This window comes from Plasmopara halstedii, assembly GCF_900000015.1.
Source record: "Plasmopara halstedii genome assembly, contig: Scaffold_322, whole genome shotgun sequence".
NCBI classification, from domain to species: domain Eukaryota; phylum Oomycota; class Peronosporomycetes; order Peronosporales; family Peronosporaceae; genus Plasmopara; species Plasmopara halstedii.
In genome coordinates, this window is record NW_020187243.1 from 834,016 (window position 1) to 853,320 (window position 19,305).

The following is a 19,305-nucleotide window of genomic DNA, read 5'->3' on the forward strand; positions in this document are numbered from 1 at the left end:
AATCCACCGACTCGTCGTCCAAAGCAGCAGCAGCGTTAGGAGGCGAGTTGGCAGTGTTTGAAGTCGCGTCTATTATCTCGTCGTCGGGGTCGACCGCATCAGCAGGCACAACGGCTGTCAGCGCTGGAAACGTAGACGGAGGAGGCAACGGGAGAAGAGGAGGGGACGACAGCATGGTATGATGAGTGGCTGGCAGAGAGCCAGTAAGAGGTTGCACTTGGAAACACTGTAGGCAACCTGAAGACCGAGTCGTTAAATGACAGTATCTCCTTTAGGGTATGAGATGTCCGATAACTGTTTCGAAAACATCTCGACCTCCTTGATGGTTTTGCCGTTGATCCCGATAGGACCAACGATAGACATTTTGGCAGCCAAACGACCAGATGCGTTTGTCGCTCGTCTTTTGGTGGCAAACTAGAAGTATGCGCTGACGAGACTTTTTGAGGAGCTCCTCAATCGGGTGCTGGTAAGAAAACAGATGGCACCCACAAAAATCCGCCTATATCAAAAAAAGCAAACATTCGGAGTCCAGGACGGAAATAATTTGTCCTTTGGACGTAGAATTTTATGATTATCATCAAAGTTGCCGTGATCCAAGCAAGAAAACCACGCACACAATTGGATGTAGTACTTCTGTGAGCGAGGCTTGTTCAGCATGAAATGGATAAAAGTGCCAGGCGCATTGGGTGCGTTTAACATTCTTGCCCGCCTGGCAAAACTTGCCAAAAGTGAGTAGACTATGCCCAAAGGCTAAGATCTGTTATCTTTACAGTGGCGTCGGATCCTCTTCCAGAGGTGGAAACGGTAGCTTGCTCTATAGAGGGTGTCCAAATGGTTGCGGCGATACATCGAGATCTTTTAGGCTTACCTCTCTTCGTTCGGGAGCGGTGGAAAGCGGAGTGTCTCGGGGGCCGGAAAAGATAATTGAAATGGAAGCTCTTTAAGCGCCAAGAGGCGATGGACTTCAGTAACGTTGTTGACGACAAGATAAATTTGTTGGCCGCAAAGAAGCCTTGCGATGTTTGCAGATACTTTATGTGTCGATTTTACAAATCATCTGTGCCCTGCACCCCCCCCTCGCTACCGGGTGATAGGAACGACGAGTCGAGCTTTCTGCAAGGACCTCTACAAGATTTCGCGAAGAAACTTCGACCCAGTATAGCTTTTTGAGCTCTATCTCGTTCTCAGAGAGGTGATGTTCACACTTCAAACTTTTGGGTTTTGATATCAATGTCTCGGGCTTGTTTGTATTGGATGATTTATGACCGTCTTGCAATTACGTACGACGCACGGCTGTTGAAAATAGTGCACAGTGTCTGGATGCGCTGAAGGTGCCACCACGAATGTGAAGTCCATTTGCTTACGACGAGACACGGTGAAGCATCGAAGAAGATTTAATTTCACTTGAGGAAAACTGACAGCATGGAAATGCGTTTCGTCCTGGAATGGATTTGAGTTGAGATTACATTCTAGGTACGGTGTGACTGAAACACCACGAGTCTCGGATCGGCAAGACTTCGGAAATTCAAGAGCCCGCACTTTTATCGGTGGAGCTGTGGCGAGTCATAAATCACCTTTGCCAGAAAGCAGAAGGCTTTTGGCGCTATCACGAAGGTAAGAACATTATTTTGTTCGCACCTCGACCAGGGCTCGGAAGATGAAAGCTGCAATGAGCCGAAGTCTCAAAATTAAACAAAAAGTGAGTGTTTGCCGATCTCCAAAGCGTATATCTTTGGGCAACTGTATGTCATGGTCCCAGAGGTATCTGGCGGGACGATAGAAATCAGCTGTGAAATTCAGTACACTGTACCGATGCAGATATCGAGAGGACTCGACAGGGTTTCGCAGTCACCCGTGACAGATTATGAGGAGGTTATGGCCGACTTGAGTCGCGCAGGTCCTTAAATAAGATGGACGGCTCATTATGATGATATAGCTGCGGGGCGGTGAAGCCCCACGCGTAAGTAATGAAAATGATCATTCAATCGCGATTGGAGATTGGAGTGCTGGTGTAGTCTTAGGGGTTGATCCACCCTCACCATCTCCGGAGAAACTCTTGAAAGCAGAAGAATTTATCCTTCAAGAGAAACTCTTGTATAGCAGAAGAATTCATCCTTCAGAAGGTATGTGCATGTGCAGAAAATTGCAAGACGATGCAGTCATCGAAATTTATGGCTAATGGAGGATATGCTAAGTTTGTGATCCACCATGAATGAAAATGCCATTGAAAACACTCGTAGAGTATGAGGAGTGGGACAGTTTTACTCAAGAATCCACCGTATTATATATCCTTCGCCAAAGGATCATCACGATTTTATGACGGAAGAGACCCACCACGCGGGGGTAATGAGTCATGATATTTTTAAGATCCTGGACCAAATAACCAAATATGCGCCACACGGCAAAGTCTACACTAAGTCAATAGTTTGGCGTTACTGACGCTTCATTTCTTACACGCTAGGCACAAGCCGGCTCGGTGGGATAAAGCAAAGCTTTCTACTCGGTGCCAGATATTCGTGTCAGAAAGCTAACGACAAGTGGCAAATTGTGTGTATTATAATAAGCTAAATGCAGATACGAATTTGGTGCAAACGTCGGTTACTAGAAACGATGTGCTTTAGATCAGCGTAAGCATCCGCATTTTGTTCAGTGCCCTCGGACTTGTTCTTGCCGATGAGTGACATCTCACTGCGGTGGTTTATCCGGGTGAGATGTTCTGGAATTGGCTTTTAATGGAACCGAGTGTTTAAATGCAACAACGACGATCAAATGTCTAGTGACACATATGTCGCGGCCACATTTTGGTTATGCACAAATCTCTTTAGACCGTTTATTCCTCCATAGTCGCACAGAGCACGGCATGTTGGATGTGATGAACCACATTGAACACTTGCAAACTTGACTGTATGCACTCAAATAAGCTATTCGCCAACATATATATTTGTGTCGTCGACGCCAGAAAATCGCCTGCCTGGTTGCTCCATTGGAATCATAATTTGAGAGCAGATCCCGCAATTAAAACGGTCATTGTAAATTGGCCACAGATTTTGCGTCCAATGGACTTAAGGAAGTGGTCTTGCCTGGAAAATTTCAACCACAAGTAAGTTGCTTACTGTGTCGACATGGCACGACCTCCCACGAATAACATAAAAGGATATGAAAAGATGTTAGTGGCGACAGAAGATGCGTCTTCAACGCTGCGAATGAAACCTAGTGCGTAATTCGAATTATGCCAAACCCGATCGGTCATTTCATGTCGGTCGTGACGCTTCGACTTTACCATTAGGCTGTCCTTTACTCCAAGCAGATGCCGATAGACATGCCGATAGACATGCCGATAGACATGAATGCGGGCTTGCCTTTTATATATACAAGCTTTAAACGGCAGAGGTGAACTACTGTGCTCATACTAAAAGCTACTTGCACTGATGCGTACCCTCGTCAAGTCCAAGGCACACCTGCTTGGCGCCTTTTGTGATATATACAGATCATGCATAGCTGTGCACAGAGACGTCGACACCACATCTCTCACGAATTACAAGATGATCATCCTAATTTGGTAGTGTACTTTGAGATAGTATAAGCTGAATCGGCTTAGCGTGGTGGCAGACACGCTTTTGCGTCACCTCGAAGATGAATTGTCACATGTCACAATGGTGACGTCGTCATTTAATGAGGCAACTTGTACATCATATGGGTCAGACGCAACATATGTTGCGCTGCTAAAACCATTGGGAAGCTGAATTTTTGAAAGCTCAGATGAAGTTTAATCGAAGACGCCCACACCGTTATGCCTTATACTCGGAGTATTGTTTAACAGTATTGACCTACTTGACACTCTGTGTGTAGTGTCGCTCCGTGAGAAGGACTTCACTGTACAAGATACAATATACCACTTTTGTTGCCTATTTGGTAGAGAAGGGACATATTGTGCGGTGAGCGCTATGTTTTTTTGGCGCATCACGTACAAGTGGGCAAGCGCATATGAGCGCACATGTGCGTTGAACCCTCGCCGCATGCGGCGGCACATTTGGCCTGTCCTTCGGTCCCGGTACATATTTAGCAGTACATAAGATGGACCTATATCAGTCTTCCGCAACACTTGTCCGGTAATACCGGTATTACGGTCTTTTGGACCGCCTGTTCAAACTGACCATCATTGTTGAAAACTGGGCGACAATTCAGCCTATTTTCTCCGCGATGAAATGCTTCGCCCACACAGTTTATTTAGACGACTATAGTTTCGCCCTTGACAGCAAATTTTTGGTTCGTGTAATGTGCCCGGCACCAGATGTAAATGTCAACAGCAGACCACTCGTCAACAGATTTTTAGACAGAACCGTCAATTGCATGGTGGAAAATATTTACCGAAGCACTTGAGCAGAGAGGCCGCGGTGTTGAAGCGAGTTGCCCCCACAACGGCCGGACGGATCGCAGTGACTTCTTTTCAACAAGAATCATGCAGGTTTTCGTTCTATATCATGCATTTATTTCTTACACAAACTCCTTTAAATTTGCGCTGGATAACGCTATACTTGCCTCTTCGGGCTTCAATTCATTTCTAAAAAATGGTTTGGCAAACCCAAGTATCTTGGCGAAGTGGCTGTGGACTTAGTGCAGAAAGGACTGGCGATATATTCGACTTACTGATATCAGCTTGGCTACATTTTGCAGAAAAGACAGGTGTTTCATTTCAATGAGAGGGTGCGCGGTGCTATTGTTGGGAAGCAGGATGAATAAAAACAGCAAGCCAATACCACGGATAGGTGGACCGCACACAATTATGTTTTGGGACAAAATGTTTTATTAAATGCGCTCAATCTTTCTACACGTGCAGTATCTGCGGTCTTAGCGACTAACTTGCATCCGTGCTTAATCAAACCCCCTACAGTTGTAGCGAATAGAGATCGAGACTGATCAGATAATCTCATTCCTAACCGACTTCATTTTATGCGGACACGTATATTCATTCGATAATTAAGAGTAATCCTATATCAGCTCTTAACACGCTACATTTGCTCATGATTTGCGCATAGCTCGTCCGCACCAAAATTCGTCAGCGCTACAATCCAAACAAATCCAGTGCTGTGTAGGGTGGCTAAAGCTATACCACGTTTCCGCAACTACGAGGCAGTCGGCTGCAAAGTGATCCACGGCAGCTGACTCACCCTCTGCCGTGGAGCAGCAAAGCGGTTTTATACAGCTGAGGAGGTCTAAAGCCGGGCAGAACAATAGCGACGCTTAACGAGCGTGTCCAAGTTCTAGACCATGATCAGCCTCAGACGCATGTCAAGCCATTCGAAAAAATTTCACGTGGATTGATCGGTGTTCTGGCGGGTACAACGAGGCTATTACCAGTACCTGGTCATGTGAAGAAAATATCCTAATTTAAAATCTCGTGGGAGTCTGAAGTCCCCCTTTGTTTAGATAACCCGGGTACCGTGACCGCCTTCGACCTGGCCTGCCTCTTCCGTGGATTAGTAGAGAGTATGAGCTTAAGAACATCATGGTCAATTGCATCTTGTTCGGCAATCTTGACCTAATTCGCAAAGGGGTCGCAATCACTTTACACAGATAAAGCGTTGACTTCATGAGTCTGCAATAACCAACGCAAAGACGCCAGGTTCACGCGCTCCTAACCGTAACGAAATCGAGAGCCTCTGGTGCATGGTTAGTCTAGTTATTTCACGAGTATATACGAAAAGAATAAGTGATACTACACAAATAACAAGAAGGTACTTTTACCATCTTTTGGATATATATACATTTAGTTACTGGCGAGCGGCGAACAGACCACGTGAATTACGAAGTCTATCTTTTTGCAGTCCCATCATCATCTTAAATACTTTCAGATTGGTACTTATAGCTATTCATAATCAAGCCAAAGCGCAATGTGAATCTCGTACAGTGGTACCGTACTGTATCTAGTACCATTGTAAAAATGTGTTAAGAATAAGTACAGAAAATCATAGTGCTTCCCTCGTCACATTCTCTCAAACTAAGGTGAGCAACGTCGACATTACTTGGTCTTGCAAAGAAACTGCGCAGAATCGACCGCTTCACAAGCAACCACTTCACTTGGAACTCACATCTTACTCTACTGCAAGCGCAAAGTGACGCCAATTCTTGACCAAAATATCACGCCCTGATTACGGTTTCAAACTATCCGAAGTCGTTCGTCGTGCTATCGCGGACTCCAAATACATCGATGTGTCGAGCTTTTTACTCCCACCAAGCGCGAAACGAGTGCGAGAAAGTCGCTCCGCAAACTTCTACTATCCGCAGGCAATTACCACTAACGAGTATCAGTTACGCTCAGAGCATTACCGCCAGGGAAATACTGTATCATCCACGAAGGATGTACATTAGGTATTAGAGGCTGGTGAAGTGTCAATGAGAATTAATCATAGTTTGCGCCCTCGGTGAGGAAACGACGCCGTCGAATTATTATAAGGTCTTACAATCCGGCTTCAGCAAAGCAATCGATCACTTCAAGCATCATCTCATACTTAGTCTCGCAAGGAACGAAGCAACGTGGACGTCGAGGTGACAACCCATCATCTCCAGTTTCTGCTGCTGGCCGCCCGTTTGTCCATATATACAACTGTAACAGCTACCTACCAAGAACGCTAGTCACCACAAGGTTGGTCGCCTCCCACTAGAGGGGAAAGCGCTACAACGGACGGCCATATCTCATTTCTAAGAGAGATCGGCGTTCGCGACGAAATTGTGACCGCATTTAGCCTATTGAAGCATGAATAGTTTATCAAATGCTTTTAGCTTATCTGAAAATGACGCCGAGTAGAAAGCTAAATTTTTCTCCCATTATTCTGCTTCGTGCTTCGCAACTAAACTTTTTTGTTTATGTCACATTGGTCACCATCGATGTGTGACAAGGCGTTTGTACTTGGTCAAGAGAACAGATCAGTTATATAACACGCTCCCCGATCCGAAAGCAACACTTAAGGTAGGTCTCTCGTCACCACGCCATGATCTTTTCAAGAAAGAAAAAATATCCGTTGAAACTGTGAGGATAGCCGTCCGAGTTATCTGATAATTTGCTAGTACTCTCGAAAACGGGCTTCTTCATGATGGATATGTATGCTCAGCTCCCTTTTGTGGTCTCACTATCTAATAACGTTTGCCATACAGAGAATAGCTTAAGCACATGGGAGCTTCCTACTGCGGTAATGAGGAAGGGCTTATATCTGAAGACAAATCCGGCCGGTCTATTCACGGAAGGATGAGCCTTTTCTCACAAACTCGTAAGCTTCACTGCCTCGACCAGTGTCACGCTGTCGTGCTGTCTCAGAAATTATGTTACGTCATGACAAATATGGATCGTCCTAAATAACTACAGGACCTGAAAATTCTACTTGCGACTTACAGTCGCCCATTTTTGTGAGTATTTGTTCATTCCATAAAGACCGCGTCAAATGGTGCTCATCTGTCTAAAAGAGATACATTATTGAAACTGCACTTTATCACCGCCTCTGCATCTCGAGATATCTTAGCTGTAACGGGGTTACACGTACTCAAAGCGTAACGGAGTTACACATATCCTTGTGTGAAGTGGCGGGTCACACAAGATGGTGTGGATTACACAAGATGGTATAATCACACAATCGTGTTGCTACACCATAATAAAAAGCCACTATGGGACAGGACGGTGCATATTAATGAGGTCATACTGTTTACTTAAAAAAACCTATGATTTAAGATATAGGCGGCTCTGCCGCGAAAAAAGATAAATTCAATTTTGGGCGGAAAAGCGTCTTGACCTTGGTTAAGGTTTCTAGGAACTCTGGAGGTAGCATTGCGATCCGCTACACTCGTACTGATCCTTGGCTCTTTTTGAGCTGAACGAGGTGTCCTTCGAGGCGTTTTGCGGTGCCTTGAAGGCAGGCGAATGGGCCGAAATCGTCATTATACGACCTGAAGAAGAGATCAACTCGTCGTCGCTTCTGGATGAAGCTGACCTGGGGGACACCAAGAGGGTTCTAAACGCAGTAAGTGGAGCTTCGATCCTGAAGGATCTCTCGGATCCGGACTATCCTTTGGTAAAGGAATCTCAAGGCTTCGTCTTTAAAAATCCGCTGTCACTCAACCTCCGGATTGTGGTATGCGTCACGAGATTGACCTGGCCCCGGAACCAAATACTGCGTAACACGCCAATGGCCCCTGCCCAAGGAGCAGTGCGACGTCACTGACGCCTTTATTCGTGCGATACACGATGCAGAAATGGTGTGTAAATACAAGTCTTTTCATTCGACACCTACGTTATGTGTTCGGACCCGAACGGCAAGTGGCGTATCCACGCACTTTGAATAAGCTCAACATTGCCACCATTCGCGCAAATACGCCGATTTATAGGAAGGATGTTCTCCAGAACAATATGGTTAGCTCTACAAAGTACAGTGCACTCGACTTGGTCAATGATTATTACCAAATGCTCATGAGAGCGAGTTATATTCCGCTGACGGCGGTGAGAACTATGAGCGGGATGCCTAGGAGTGGCTGGTGATGCCAAAAAAGCTGTCAAATGCACCAGCAAAATTTGATCGTCTTGTGACGCAGTTGTTCACGCCCCGCCTGACGTATGCACAGTCATACTTTGATTTCGTTCACAGTAGCGCTAAGCACGGGACAATGGATGGAGATCACCCAATCCTTCATTTGAAAGCGGTGCTGAGACACGAATAAGCTGTATGCTCATGCAGCTTAAGTGCATCTTTGGCGCCAAAGCAATCTTGTTTTAGGTGCTTCCTTGGGATATGTGGCCTTCGAGCAGATCCTGCCAAGCTGAAGGCCACTGTAAACTAACCGGTATCAAAGAAGTAAAAGGACTTGCACAAGTGGCTTTCCCCGCCAACTATTGCACGAGTATAGCGCGAGTTTTGCGGAAATGGTACAACCATTGTCGAATCTACTTAAGCAGGATTGGTACACTGAGCATCGGAAGGCTTTTGACAGGGTCAAAAACAGCATCCTTCTTGCACCATTTCTGACGTTGCTGACCCCGATCGTCTTTTTAGTGTCGTCTGTGACGCTTTTGATTTCGCCTTCGGCTGTGCACTGCTGCAAGTATATGCCGAGGGGCGGGAACAGGTTGTCGCTTTCGAATCTCGCCAGCTAAGGCTGCGGAGAAGAACTTTCGCGATGAAGTATGCACTTGTCAAGTTCACGGTGCACCTGCTTGGCTCAAAGCCATTTGTGATCTACACAGATCATGCGTCACTACGTACTACGACTCAGTCGCCTCAACTCTCGCAGAGGATGACCAGGTGGCTCTTTTTCTTCGCAGTTTATAACTTTGAGGTGAATTATAAGCCAGAAAAGCAGAATGCTTTGGCTGATCCGTTGTGCCGCAGACCAGATTATGCGCTTGCTCATGTCACGACGGTGACGTCGTTGATGACGAATTTAACCCACGCCGCATACGCGGGTAATGGTATGTGTGTAGCACTACTGCAAGCTCTCGGGAGCAAGGAGTCTGGAAACTCGGACAAGAAATTGTCGGCGCGACTGCGCGCATGGTTGCACCGATATTCGTTCAGTAACGGATTGGTGTACTATAGCACCGATTTGACGGGTTCACCACGAATTGTGGTATCTCACGATGTGGATTTGAAATACAGTATCCTTTATAAGGCCCATGGCACCCCGCTCAGTGGTCATCTCAGTTTTATGAAGACGTACAGCTCGGTAAGTTGCCACTATTGGTGGCCTAAACTGTACAAGTGGACGAGCACATATGTGCGCACGAGTGAGACGTGTCAGGGGATGAAACTCTCTCCGAATGCAGCGCCGCCGCTGGCCAGTTTACCGGTAGCTTCCGGGTAATGGCATTCCATGAGTATGGACTTTGTGTCTGTTCTGCCGACGGACTCGGCGGGCAACACGGGTGTGGTGGTCATTGTGAACCGTTTGAGAAAAATGGCACATCTCGCGGGAGTGCCGGACACCATCGACAGTGTGGGTACAGCGACGCTGCTTGTCGATCGTGTTTTTTGGTAACTTGGGCTCCTGGAGTCAATTGTCTCTGATGGAGAACCACGCTTCACTGGGAAGTTTTGATCTACAATTTTCAGGGTGCTAAGCACCAAGTTGAATATGTGAACAGCGGGCTATCTGCAGACCGATGGTCAAACTGAGCGCGTGAATCGCATCGTTAAGATAGTTCTTCGCAGCGTCTGCGCTGAGACGCAGAAGCGCTAGAGCGCCATGCTACCCTTCGTAGAGGCCGCTCTGAATAATGCAGTGCTTCATCTACCAGCTACACGCCGCGCTACGTGAACGGGCTTCTTATATTTCGCGTCCCGCTGACGCCGCCATTACATGATTCGGGCTTTGTGGGGGAGGAATTGCCGAGCGAGTGGCTGATGTCAGTCCCTCACTGTCCGTCAAGAAGTCGACGACATTCCGTCTACCAGGCTGAATGTCCTAAGACATGTTCGCGATGCGATGAATGAAAGCCAAGACATACGGAAAGAATATGCAGACGGGTGAAGCAGAATAAATGCAGGTCGGAGACTTCGTTTTATCAATTGCGTAGAACTTCCTACAATTGCAATTTCTGCTGTCTTTCTGACGAATTTTCGCTTACGATCTGGTGGACCTCTTAAGGTCGTGGCCAAGCAAGGCCTTGTGTATATGCTAAACCTTCCCAGAAAGATACGCACATACCGGTGTTTTATGTTGGCTTGCATAAGCCGGATCAGCGCCCACAGGCGCTCGACCGCCCAGAAGCTGGAGTAGCTACTGGATTTGAGCACAGAGGGCAACGATCTCCATCTCCGACGGCGCCAGGTGCTCTACCGTCACACGAAGCGATGCATTCGACTGCTCGACGGCTAGGAGTCGCTGTGACAGAGCGCGATAGTCTTCGACGCGAGGCTGTCGGTGCAGCGGTATGCGACCTCGGCAAGAAGCTTTTCAGAGTGCCGATGATGACGGAGTTTGTCGTCTAGAGCTCGAAGAGCTTCGCGAGTCACCGGATGGCGATCGACCAAGTCGTCCGCCGCCGACTCTTCTTGATGAAAGTGATGGCGTCCACTATCAATTGGAAGTTCAACTCTATCGACGTCGTCAGCAGGGTTAGACTTAAAAAAATTGTTATTGGCGGGATACCCAAACTCTGAGAGCTTATGGAAGGTTGAGGTGCAACTTCGGTAAGACTGCCCAGCCTTCCTGGACGGTGGATTATTCCATGTGTCGAAGGGCGACAATACTCAAGAATTCGTCATTGTGCCTTGAGTTTTGCAAACATAAATCAAAGATGGAGTTCTACGCGCATGTTCACTTCCTTGTGGTTCCGCTGTAAGTGAGTCAGCGAGAAAATCTTTCGGCGCTGCTGCACCCATCGCTCAAGGCTCCTTATCATCTCCAGCGAATTCACAGGGACAGGAATAGCTCGCATCGCTGGTAGAGGTGCGCCTCCTCTGAGCGCAAAATCGAGCGCGGTACCTATGCATTGGAATTTCTTGAGGTACCGAGAAGCGAGCTTTGCGCGATTTTCACTGGTCATGTTAAGCTTGTGTAGTGGCCTGGGGCCCGACAAAGTATACGCCTAACGATCGAGCGCTCCCGTCTTTCGCTTCAGTAGCGGGATCGCCGAGCGGAAGCCGTATTCCATACGAGGTTCTAGTACCGAACGTGGATACAAGCGCATGAAAGCCTCCCTGTTGGAGGCCTCCAATAGCTGCTCATGTGCCTCGTCGAGGCGATTGTTAAAAATTCCACTTCCCCCGGAAGTTGAAAGGTCGGGAAACGGACACTGTGTCCGCGAGGTTCGAGCAGGGCTCATGACACGCTGCTGGGGTACCTCGCCCTTTTCTTTATCCCATCTTGAGAAAAAAGCTCTGACTTATAGTCGTCTTCCTCCAAATCCCCTACGAGGAAATTCGTGGCCCATGGCGAGCGCGGTATGTGTCCCGGTTGATGAGGGCTTGAAAGTGTAACATAGTTACACGTAACATGGTATGAAAGGTTGGGTCACACAAGATCGTGTGACCGTACAAAGGTGTGTATTACTCAAGTCGGTGTAATCACATTATGGTGTGGCTACACCCTAACAAGAAGCCACTACGTGGCGGGTTTGCCAGTAGTTATGCATATTATTTAGGCTCTACTTTAAATTAAGAAAACCTAAGGGAATCGATATAGGCGGCTCTGCCGCAAATAAAACAGATAAATACAATTTTTAACATTGAGCGGAAGAGTTTATTTGCCTTGGTAAAGGTTTTAGTTACCCTTGAGGGTAGCGGATTGCGACACTCGTTACTGGATCTGGTATAGAACGTCAGGTCGGTGACCTCAGAAAACTTCCTCTAAGCAAAGAGCTACAGTAGCCCCGCTGCAAAGGATGCTTCGTCTAATAGCGGCTATACTAACGTCAGCCCAACAGCGTTTACTCGTTGACCCCACCAAGGCAAACGACTTGTTCCGGATGGTCATGACATCCACAAATGGATAAGCGTCGGGTCTCGATGGATCACCAAACGAGCACTTCAATATTTTGCCACGTCTTTGGACACAGACATACGAACTAAAAACGACAATCATATACCAACGGAAAGGATGACTTAGTTCCAACTACAGGCGCACCTCTCACTACTATACAAGACTGAATGTAGATTATAGCCTGGAGACTACCGTCCATTGACACTGCTTAACCATAATGGTAAGCTTGATCTTAAGATTCTTGTGCGGAGGTCTAGGATAGTGCCTCCTTTGCTAATACATAATGATCGAAGTGGTTTTGTACCTAACAGATCAATTCGTCACTTTCTCGTTCGATTCCAAGGCTTCCAAGAATTTTGCAAGGACAATTATCCCGACCCTTGCGCAGTGCTTGTATTTTTTGCCAAGGCTTTTAATAATGCTACGACAAGCGTTAAATATAGTACTGCATCACTTCAAACTCGTTACGACCTTTCGATCATGAACTACAAAATATTTACAGCGAATCTTCTGTTAGTCTGCTGTTGAACAATTTACCAGGAGACCCATTTCTACTTGTAGCCGGGTACCACAAGGCGACCAACTATCTCCGGGAATGTATGTGTTATTTATGGAACCACTCGTTAGTTAACTACGTTCCAGAACTTTCGGTGCGCGAATTGGATATTAAAATGTGTCATCTCCGCAATTACTTTTAGCATTGACAGATGACTGCACCAGCATACTAGCCTTGTTAAACACTCGACTGAACTCTTTGATGCGGTACAAGATTACGCGTGGGCATTAAGAACTAAAAATGAAGAAATGTACATCATGTCGTCTACACACCGAACCAACTTGTCCAAATTAGCCACACTACGTCCTTCAATGGACCCCAAAGTGTTACAACCGTCGGAAAGTGTGGTACGATTGAGAGCCGTGAGTGACTGTGACACCCAAGTAACAATAAAGTGATGTGCTTAGTAGATTACAAACACGATGCGCCATGAAAGCACCATACACGTACTTTGCAAGCAAAAGTGGTGCTAACACAAAGCACCATCTTGTCAATGCTTTGGTGTACAGATTGTGTGGCGTCTAATACGCCAATTATTTTGAAAACTGTGGACGTCATCATCCACATCTTTGTTCGCTTGAAGGATACGGATAGGAGCTCCGATGTTACCGGAATACAACGGATTGACACATGCGCTTCAAAATGTGAACTAGGATTGACACCTGTCAAAGCCTATATCTAAGCTATGCATCTCAAGACAATAAGGGATGTAACTGGCTTGACATTTGAAAAAGAATGTAAAACCCGGTGGTGTCTTCCGGCTCTACAACTCCTTACAATAACATTAGGCTCCCTTGGTACAGGCTATTTGCAGATATGAAGAAGGAACAATCGAATGGACTGCCCCATTATTGAAAGTCTGCTTTACGCGTTCGGGCGGGACTGTACACGACTCACGGTTTTACAGACTGGAAAAGTATTTGTGCAAGTCATGCCTACAATGGCTACTTGAAGTGTGCTAAGACTAACCTTCTTTGACCGAAGACAGTAAAAAAACAATATTGGCTCTCTGTAGATATTAAGTCAGCCTACAAGACTTTTTGGAGCGCTTTAAGAGTTTAAAGCACAGAATTTATTGCGCAGTCGTCTTCATGTGGAATAATTAACTTGACATGCGTCAAAGACACGATGAGTGTCCGACACAATATCACGGTTTAATTTAATCTCTCCCTAACATGAACATAAATGCGAGCCCACTCGTCCCGTTCACATTGAATATGCAAATCACGAATAGAGAGTTGAAGACAAAATGGCACTTAATATGTCTAATTATGACTCCGTAATACTTCTATCGAAGAGTAAGTTGAGTACACCGCTTCCAAAGCTACAAGCTAACCATCTTTCCATTACGAGCTTAACTCTAAATGCAGACACATGGCGTGTTAAATACCGTTTCAATCGACATGCACTCCCAGAATGCTTGGATCTCAATTCCGTCTTCAGCACAATGCATAGGGATTTATATACAAGTTTTGGCGGAGAAAAGAAGTCATATCGAGCACTTCATGTATACATGGATGCACAAACAGTAATTATGCTCAACATTTTTTGTGGCTTGTAGGGAGTTTTTCTTCAGCCCTCCATCAAGTTCATTATTGGAAGTAACGATTGTCTTCTTCACTCCAGAGATTGATGTCTCGCCTTCCTAAGACTTTGTACGTCATCATACCTCTGCATACAACAATCTGCGCTTTTGACAGTTTTGATTGCAGGCAACGTTAAATGGCACACTTAGATGGAATTATCAAATGAAGAGGATAGTGGTCTTCACGTGCAACATAATGCATTTGCGAAATTGACTACACCCTCTTCAGCAGTTCGGCAATCCATCATGGCATCAATGGACTACTTCACAACAACATGTAATCTCAACTATTTCTTCGACATCTACGTTACAAGTTTACCGTCAACAGCGATGTTTCCGACAAGCTTAGCAGCTGCGGGGATCGAACTCATGTTTCTCAGAGTGGACATCTAATACAGCTGCTAGAATGGCCAGGCCAAGCCTGAAAGGTGTTTTAAAAAATAAGGACGAGCAAGCTCGGATCCAGGTTGGATAATAGAATTTATGAGACACAACCGCTCCGTATTCACTGCCACGCTACTGGATCGCTTTCAACAGAGGTTCTCCGCATTGTATAATACTCTAACTCTGCGCTGATCCTCTCCACAACCAGCAACATCATCAATCAACCAACTTTAATAGGCTGCACCGGTCAAATTCTTCATGTCGGAAAAGGTAATACATGCAGCACAAGTCTGCTTTCCAGAAATGGTGAGCAACTTGATATCGTACTCGTTAAACATAAGAACTAACTAAGGGCGACATCCTTAATGCAGCGGGGCTTCCGTAGCTCTCTTGGTTAGAGGTGGCTAAGCTAAGGTCAGTGACCTCGTTCTATACTTTAAACCAGTACGAGTGTAGCGAATCGCCATCCGCTTACTCCAAGAGAAACCACAACCTTAACACAAGGCAATAAACTTTCCGTTCTCTTGGTTTTATTTGCGGCAAGCCGCCTATATCTTATTCTAAAGGTTTTCTTAACGAAATCGTAAAACATAATTAAAATGCATAACTACCGGCAGTCCAGCCACGTACAGTATTCTTCTTGAAGTGTAGCCACACCATTGTGTGATTACACCGTCGTGTGTGACCCATAATTTTCTATGGCCTCTTCATCTTGTGTGACACACCATTATACCAGACTGCGTGTAACCTTCGTTACACTCTCCTCCATCAAAACTGTGAATACCCACAAATCACATTCAACTGTCCCCTCGAACGAGGCTTGCGTGCCTCAGTTGCCTCTACATCCCAAGGACCTTCAGCTCACATTCTCTGCTCAATGAGCCCTGTGTCTAGTACACGAAAGACACGCAGCCTTGCTGGCTCCAAGAGCGCCCGTGGGCAGAGCCCATCTTCATCTCCTGCATCTCGGACAGCACATCCGCAGCTTCATGGTAAGCGCATTCTAACCCCTCGTCAACTGAGAACCGCGTACCGCGCCCGTCACGGGCGACGGATTACCTTGTCGAGGATTTGAAGGATGTCCACTACGAGTCGGATACACCTTTTCCAGGATGGAAAGATGAGAGGGGCGAGGTACGCCAGCAGCGCGACATGAGCCCTGCTCGAGCCTTGCGCACACCGTATCCGTTTCCAACCTCTCGACATCCGGGGGAAGTAGTATCATTATCAATCGCCTCGATAAGGCACAGGGGCAGGAGCTGGAGGCTTCCCACAGGGCGGCTCTCATGCGCTCGCATCCACGGTCGGTTCTAGACCCTCGTGTGGAATACGACTTCAGCCCGGCGGATCTCGCTACTGAAAAAGGACCTGATTACTCGATCGTTGAAGGTCAACGTGGTCGGGCCCCCGGCCGCTACACAAGCTGAGGTTGACGAACGAAAAGCTATACACGCTCACTTCTTGGTTTCGCAGGAAATCCCGCTGGATGCGTACCGTGCTCGACTTCGAGCTTAAAGAGGAAGCGCTCCTGAACCCGCGATGCGAACGATATCTGCGGTGCCTGCCCTTGGTGAAACCGCTGCAGAAGATGGAGAGCACTTTGCGCGATGGGCACTGCGGTGCCGGAAATTTTCTTCGCTGTTCAACTTACGGTGGGACCACAACGAGGTGAACATGCGCGCAGGATATCATATTCGGTTCGATTTTGCCAAACTCAAGGCGCATCTCCGACTTCCTGTGTATTGTCGCCCTGCGACGTATGAATTAATCCATCACACTCCCGCGAGCTTTGTAGTCTCTCAAACGTTTGAGTCTACGACCACGGCAGCTAAGGGCTATAGCTTGAGCTCAGCTTATTAACCTTAGGCTCCCTTGGTTATTGCCAAGAGCTGCGGGGCGACGACGACGAAAAACGTCATGATCCTTCCAATCATAAGCGTCCACGACGTCTGGGCAGTCTTGCCGAAGTAGCACCTCAACCTTCCACGAGTTCTCGGAGTCGGGGTAACTCCGCCACTTCACAAGATTTTGGGTGGCGACGACGTTGACCCACAATACATTCCACGTGATCATGGACACAATTGTTCTCGTCGAGAAGAGTCGGTGGCGGACGATGACAATTCGGTCGATCGCCGTTCGATGACTCGCGATGCTCTTCGAGCTATTGAGGAAAGTTGTTCCGCGATAGGGACACCGCTGGGATCGCATACCGCTGTGCGGAAGACCACGAGAGCTTGAAGCACTTTGTGCATCGACTCCCTCACGTTGAGGACAATCGCGCTCTGTCGGGGCTACTCATGGCTGTCGAGCAGACTCATGCGTTGTTTCGTGTGATGGTGGAGCGCCTGGCGCCATTAGATATGTAGACCGTTGCACTCCGCGCTCAAAACAGTAGCTACTTCAGCTTCTACGCGGATGAGCGCCTGTGGGCGTTGCTTCTGCGCCAACGCTTTCGCGTTCTCTTGCGCCGGATCCCGATCCGGCGTGAGCAAGCACACATAAAACACCTGGTGGGTGTGCATCCGTTTCTGAATGTTTAACGTATACGCGGGGTCCCGCTTGACCATGACCTTAAGAGTTCCGATAAAGCGTGGACGGAGCTTCGTCTATAAGACAGCAAAAATTGCACGTGTAATGCCAGATCTCCGATCTCAATGATTTCAATATTTCCGTCTGCATATTCTTTCTAAATGTCTTGGCTTTTAGTCATCGCATCTCGAACGTGTCGTAGGACACTCAGTCTGGTGGACAGGAAGTCATCGGCTTCATTACGAGCAGTGAGGGGGCTGACATCAGCTAGCCGCTCAGCAATTTCTCCCTTACCAAGGCCTGAGCCATGGGATGGCAGCGTCAGCGGGACGCGAGGATGAACGAGCCCGTTCACGTAGAACGTCGTATAGCCGGTAGATGAATGCACTGCAGTGTTCAGAGCGAACACTACGAGTGGTAGCATAGCGTGCCAGCGACATCGACTCAGCGCAGATGCACTAAAAGGCGTATTTAACGATGCATTTAACTCAATTAGTTTGCCCATCGGTTTGAGGATGGTCCGCCGTTGACATATTTAACTTGGTGCCCAGCACCCTGAATATTGAAGTCCGAAACATTCCATTGAAGCATGGGTACCTGTCAGAGACAATTGACTCAAGGAATCCATGTTAACGAAACACACAATCCACAAACAGCGTCGCTGTATCGACACCGTCGATGGTGTCCGGCAGCGCCGCAACATGAGCCATCTTGCTCAAAGGGTCTACGAATACCACGACAAAGTCCTTCGGCAGGCTAAAGACTCCATACTCATATAGTGCCATTACCTAGAGGGTACTGTCAAACTGGTCGGCGGCTTCGCATCTTTTAGAGTGAATATCACCCTTCTACACGTCTCACACGTGCGCACATGAGTACTCGTCCATTCGTACAGCTTAGTCCACCAGTAGTGGCAATTCACAGCGCTGTAGGTCTTATCACAACCGAGATGACCACTAAGTGGGGCGTCATCTTATAAGGAATACGGGTTTTCCAAATCATCATCGTGAGGAGCCACAATTCGTGGCGTATCTGTCGAGTCGTTGCTAAAATGACAGCAATCCGCTAATCAATGAATATCGGTGCAACCGTGCACGCAGTCACGACGACAAATTCCTGTCCGAGTTTCTAGACTTCTTGCCCCCGATGCCCTGTAGCAGCGCTTAGCACATATTATCACCCACATACGTAGCGCGGATCAAATCCGTCACTGACGACTTCACCGTCGTGACCTAAGCAAGCTTATAATCCGGTCTGCGTGAAGCATCAGCCAAAGCATTCTAATTTCCTGGCTTATCCTTCACCTCGAAGTTATACTTCGCGGAGAGGGAGAGTCACCTGGCCATCCACTTCGAGGGTTGAGGCGAGTGAGTCGCAGTGCGTAGTGACGCATGATCTGTGTAGGTCACGACCGGCTTTGAACCAAGCAGGTGCAACCTGAACTTGACAAGTGCATATTTCATCGCAAGTAATTCCTTATTTTAAACTAGGTAATTCTTCGCTGCAGCCATAGGCAGGTGAAAAACGAACGCGATCACCCGATCTTGCCCCTCGGTGTCTGCTTGCAGCAGTACACAGCCGATGGCAAAGTCCGAAGCGTCAAAATTGACACTGAAAGGACATCGGGGTCTGGCAACGCCAGTATTGTTGCATGAAGGAGGTTGTCTTTGACCCCGTCAAAAGCCTTTTAATGCTTGGTGTCCCAACACCATTCCGATCCTCCTAAATGATATTCGACAATGGCCGTGCCATTTCCGCATAATTTGCGCTATACTTGTGCAAGTAGTTG

General features: G+C 47.2%; 1 protein-coding gene across 1 annotated transcript; it reads left to right on the top strand.

Moving 5' to 3' along the window:
- Nucleotides 1–655: 655 nt before the first annotated feature.
- On the top strand, nucleotides 656–924 carry PHALS_08303 (uncharacterized protein; the record flags this gene model as incomplete). Its single annotated transcript, XM_024723628.1, has 2 exons — nucleotides 656–686; nucleotides 773–924. The coding sequence occupies 2 exons, from the start codon at nucleotides 656–658 to the stop codon at nucleotides 922–924; spliced, it is 183 nt and encodes a 60-aa protein (XP_024574585.1).
- Nucleotides 925–19,305: the final 18,381 nt, after the last annotated feature.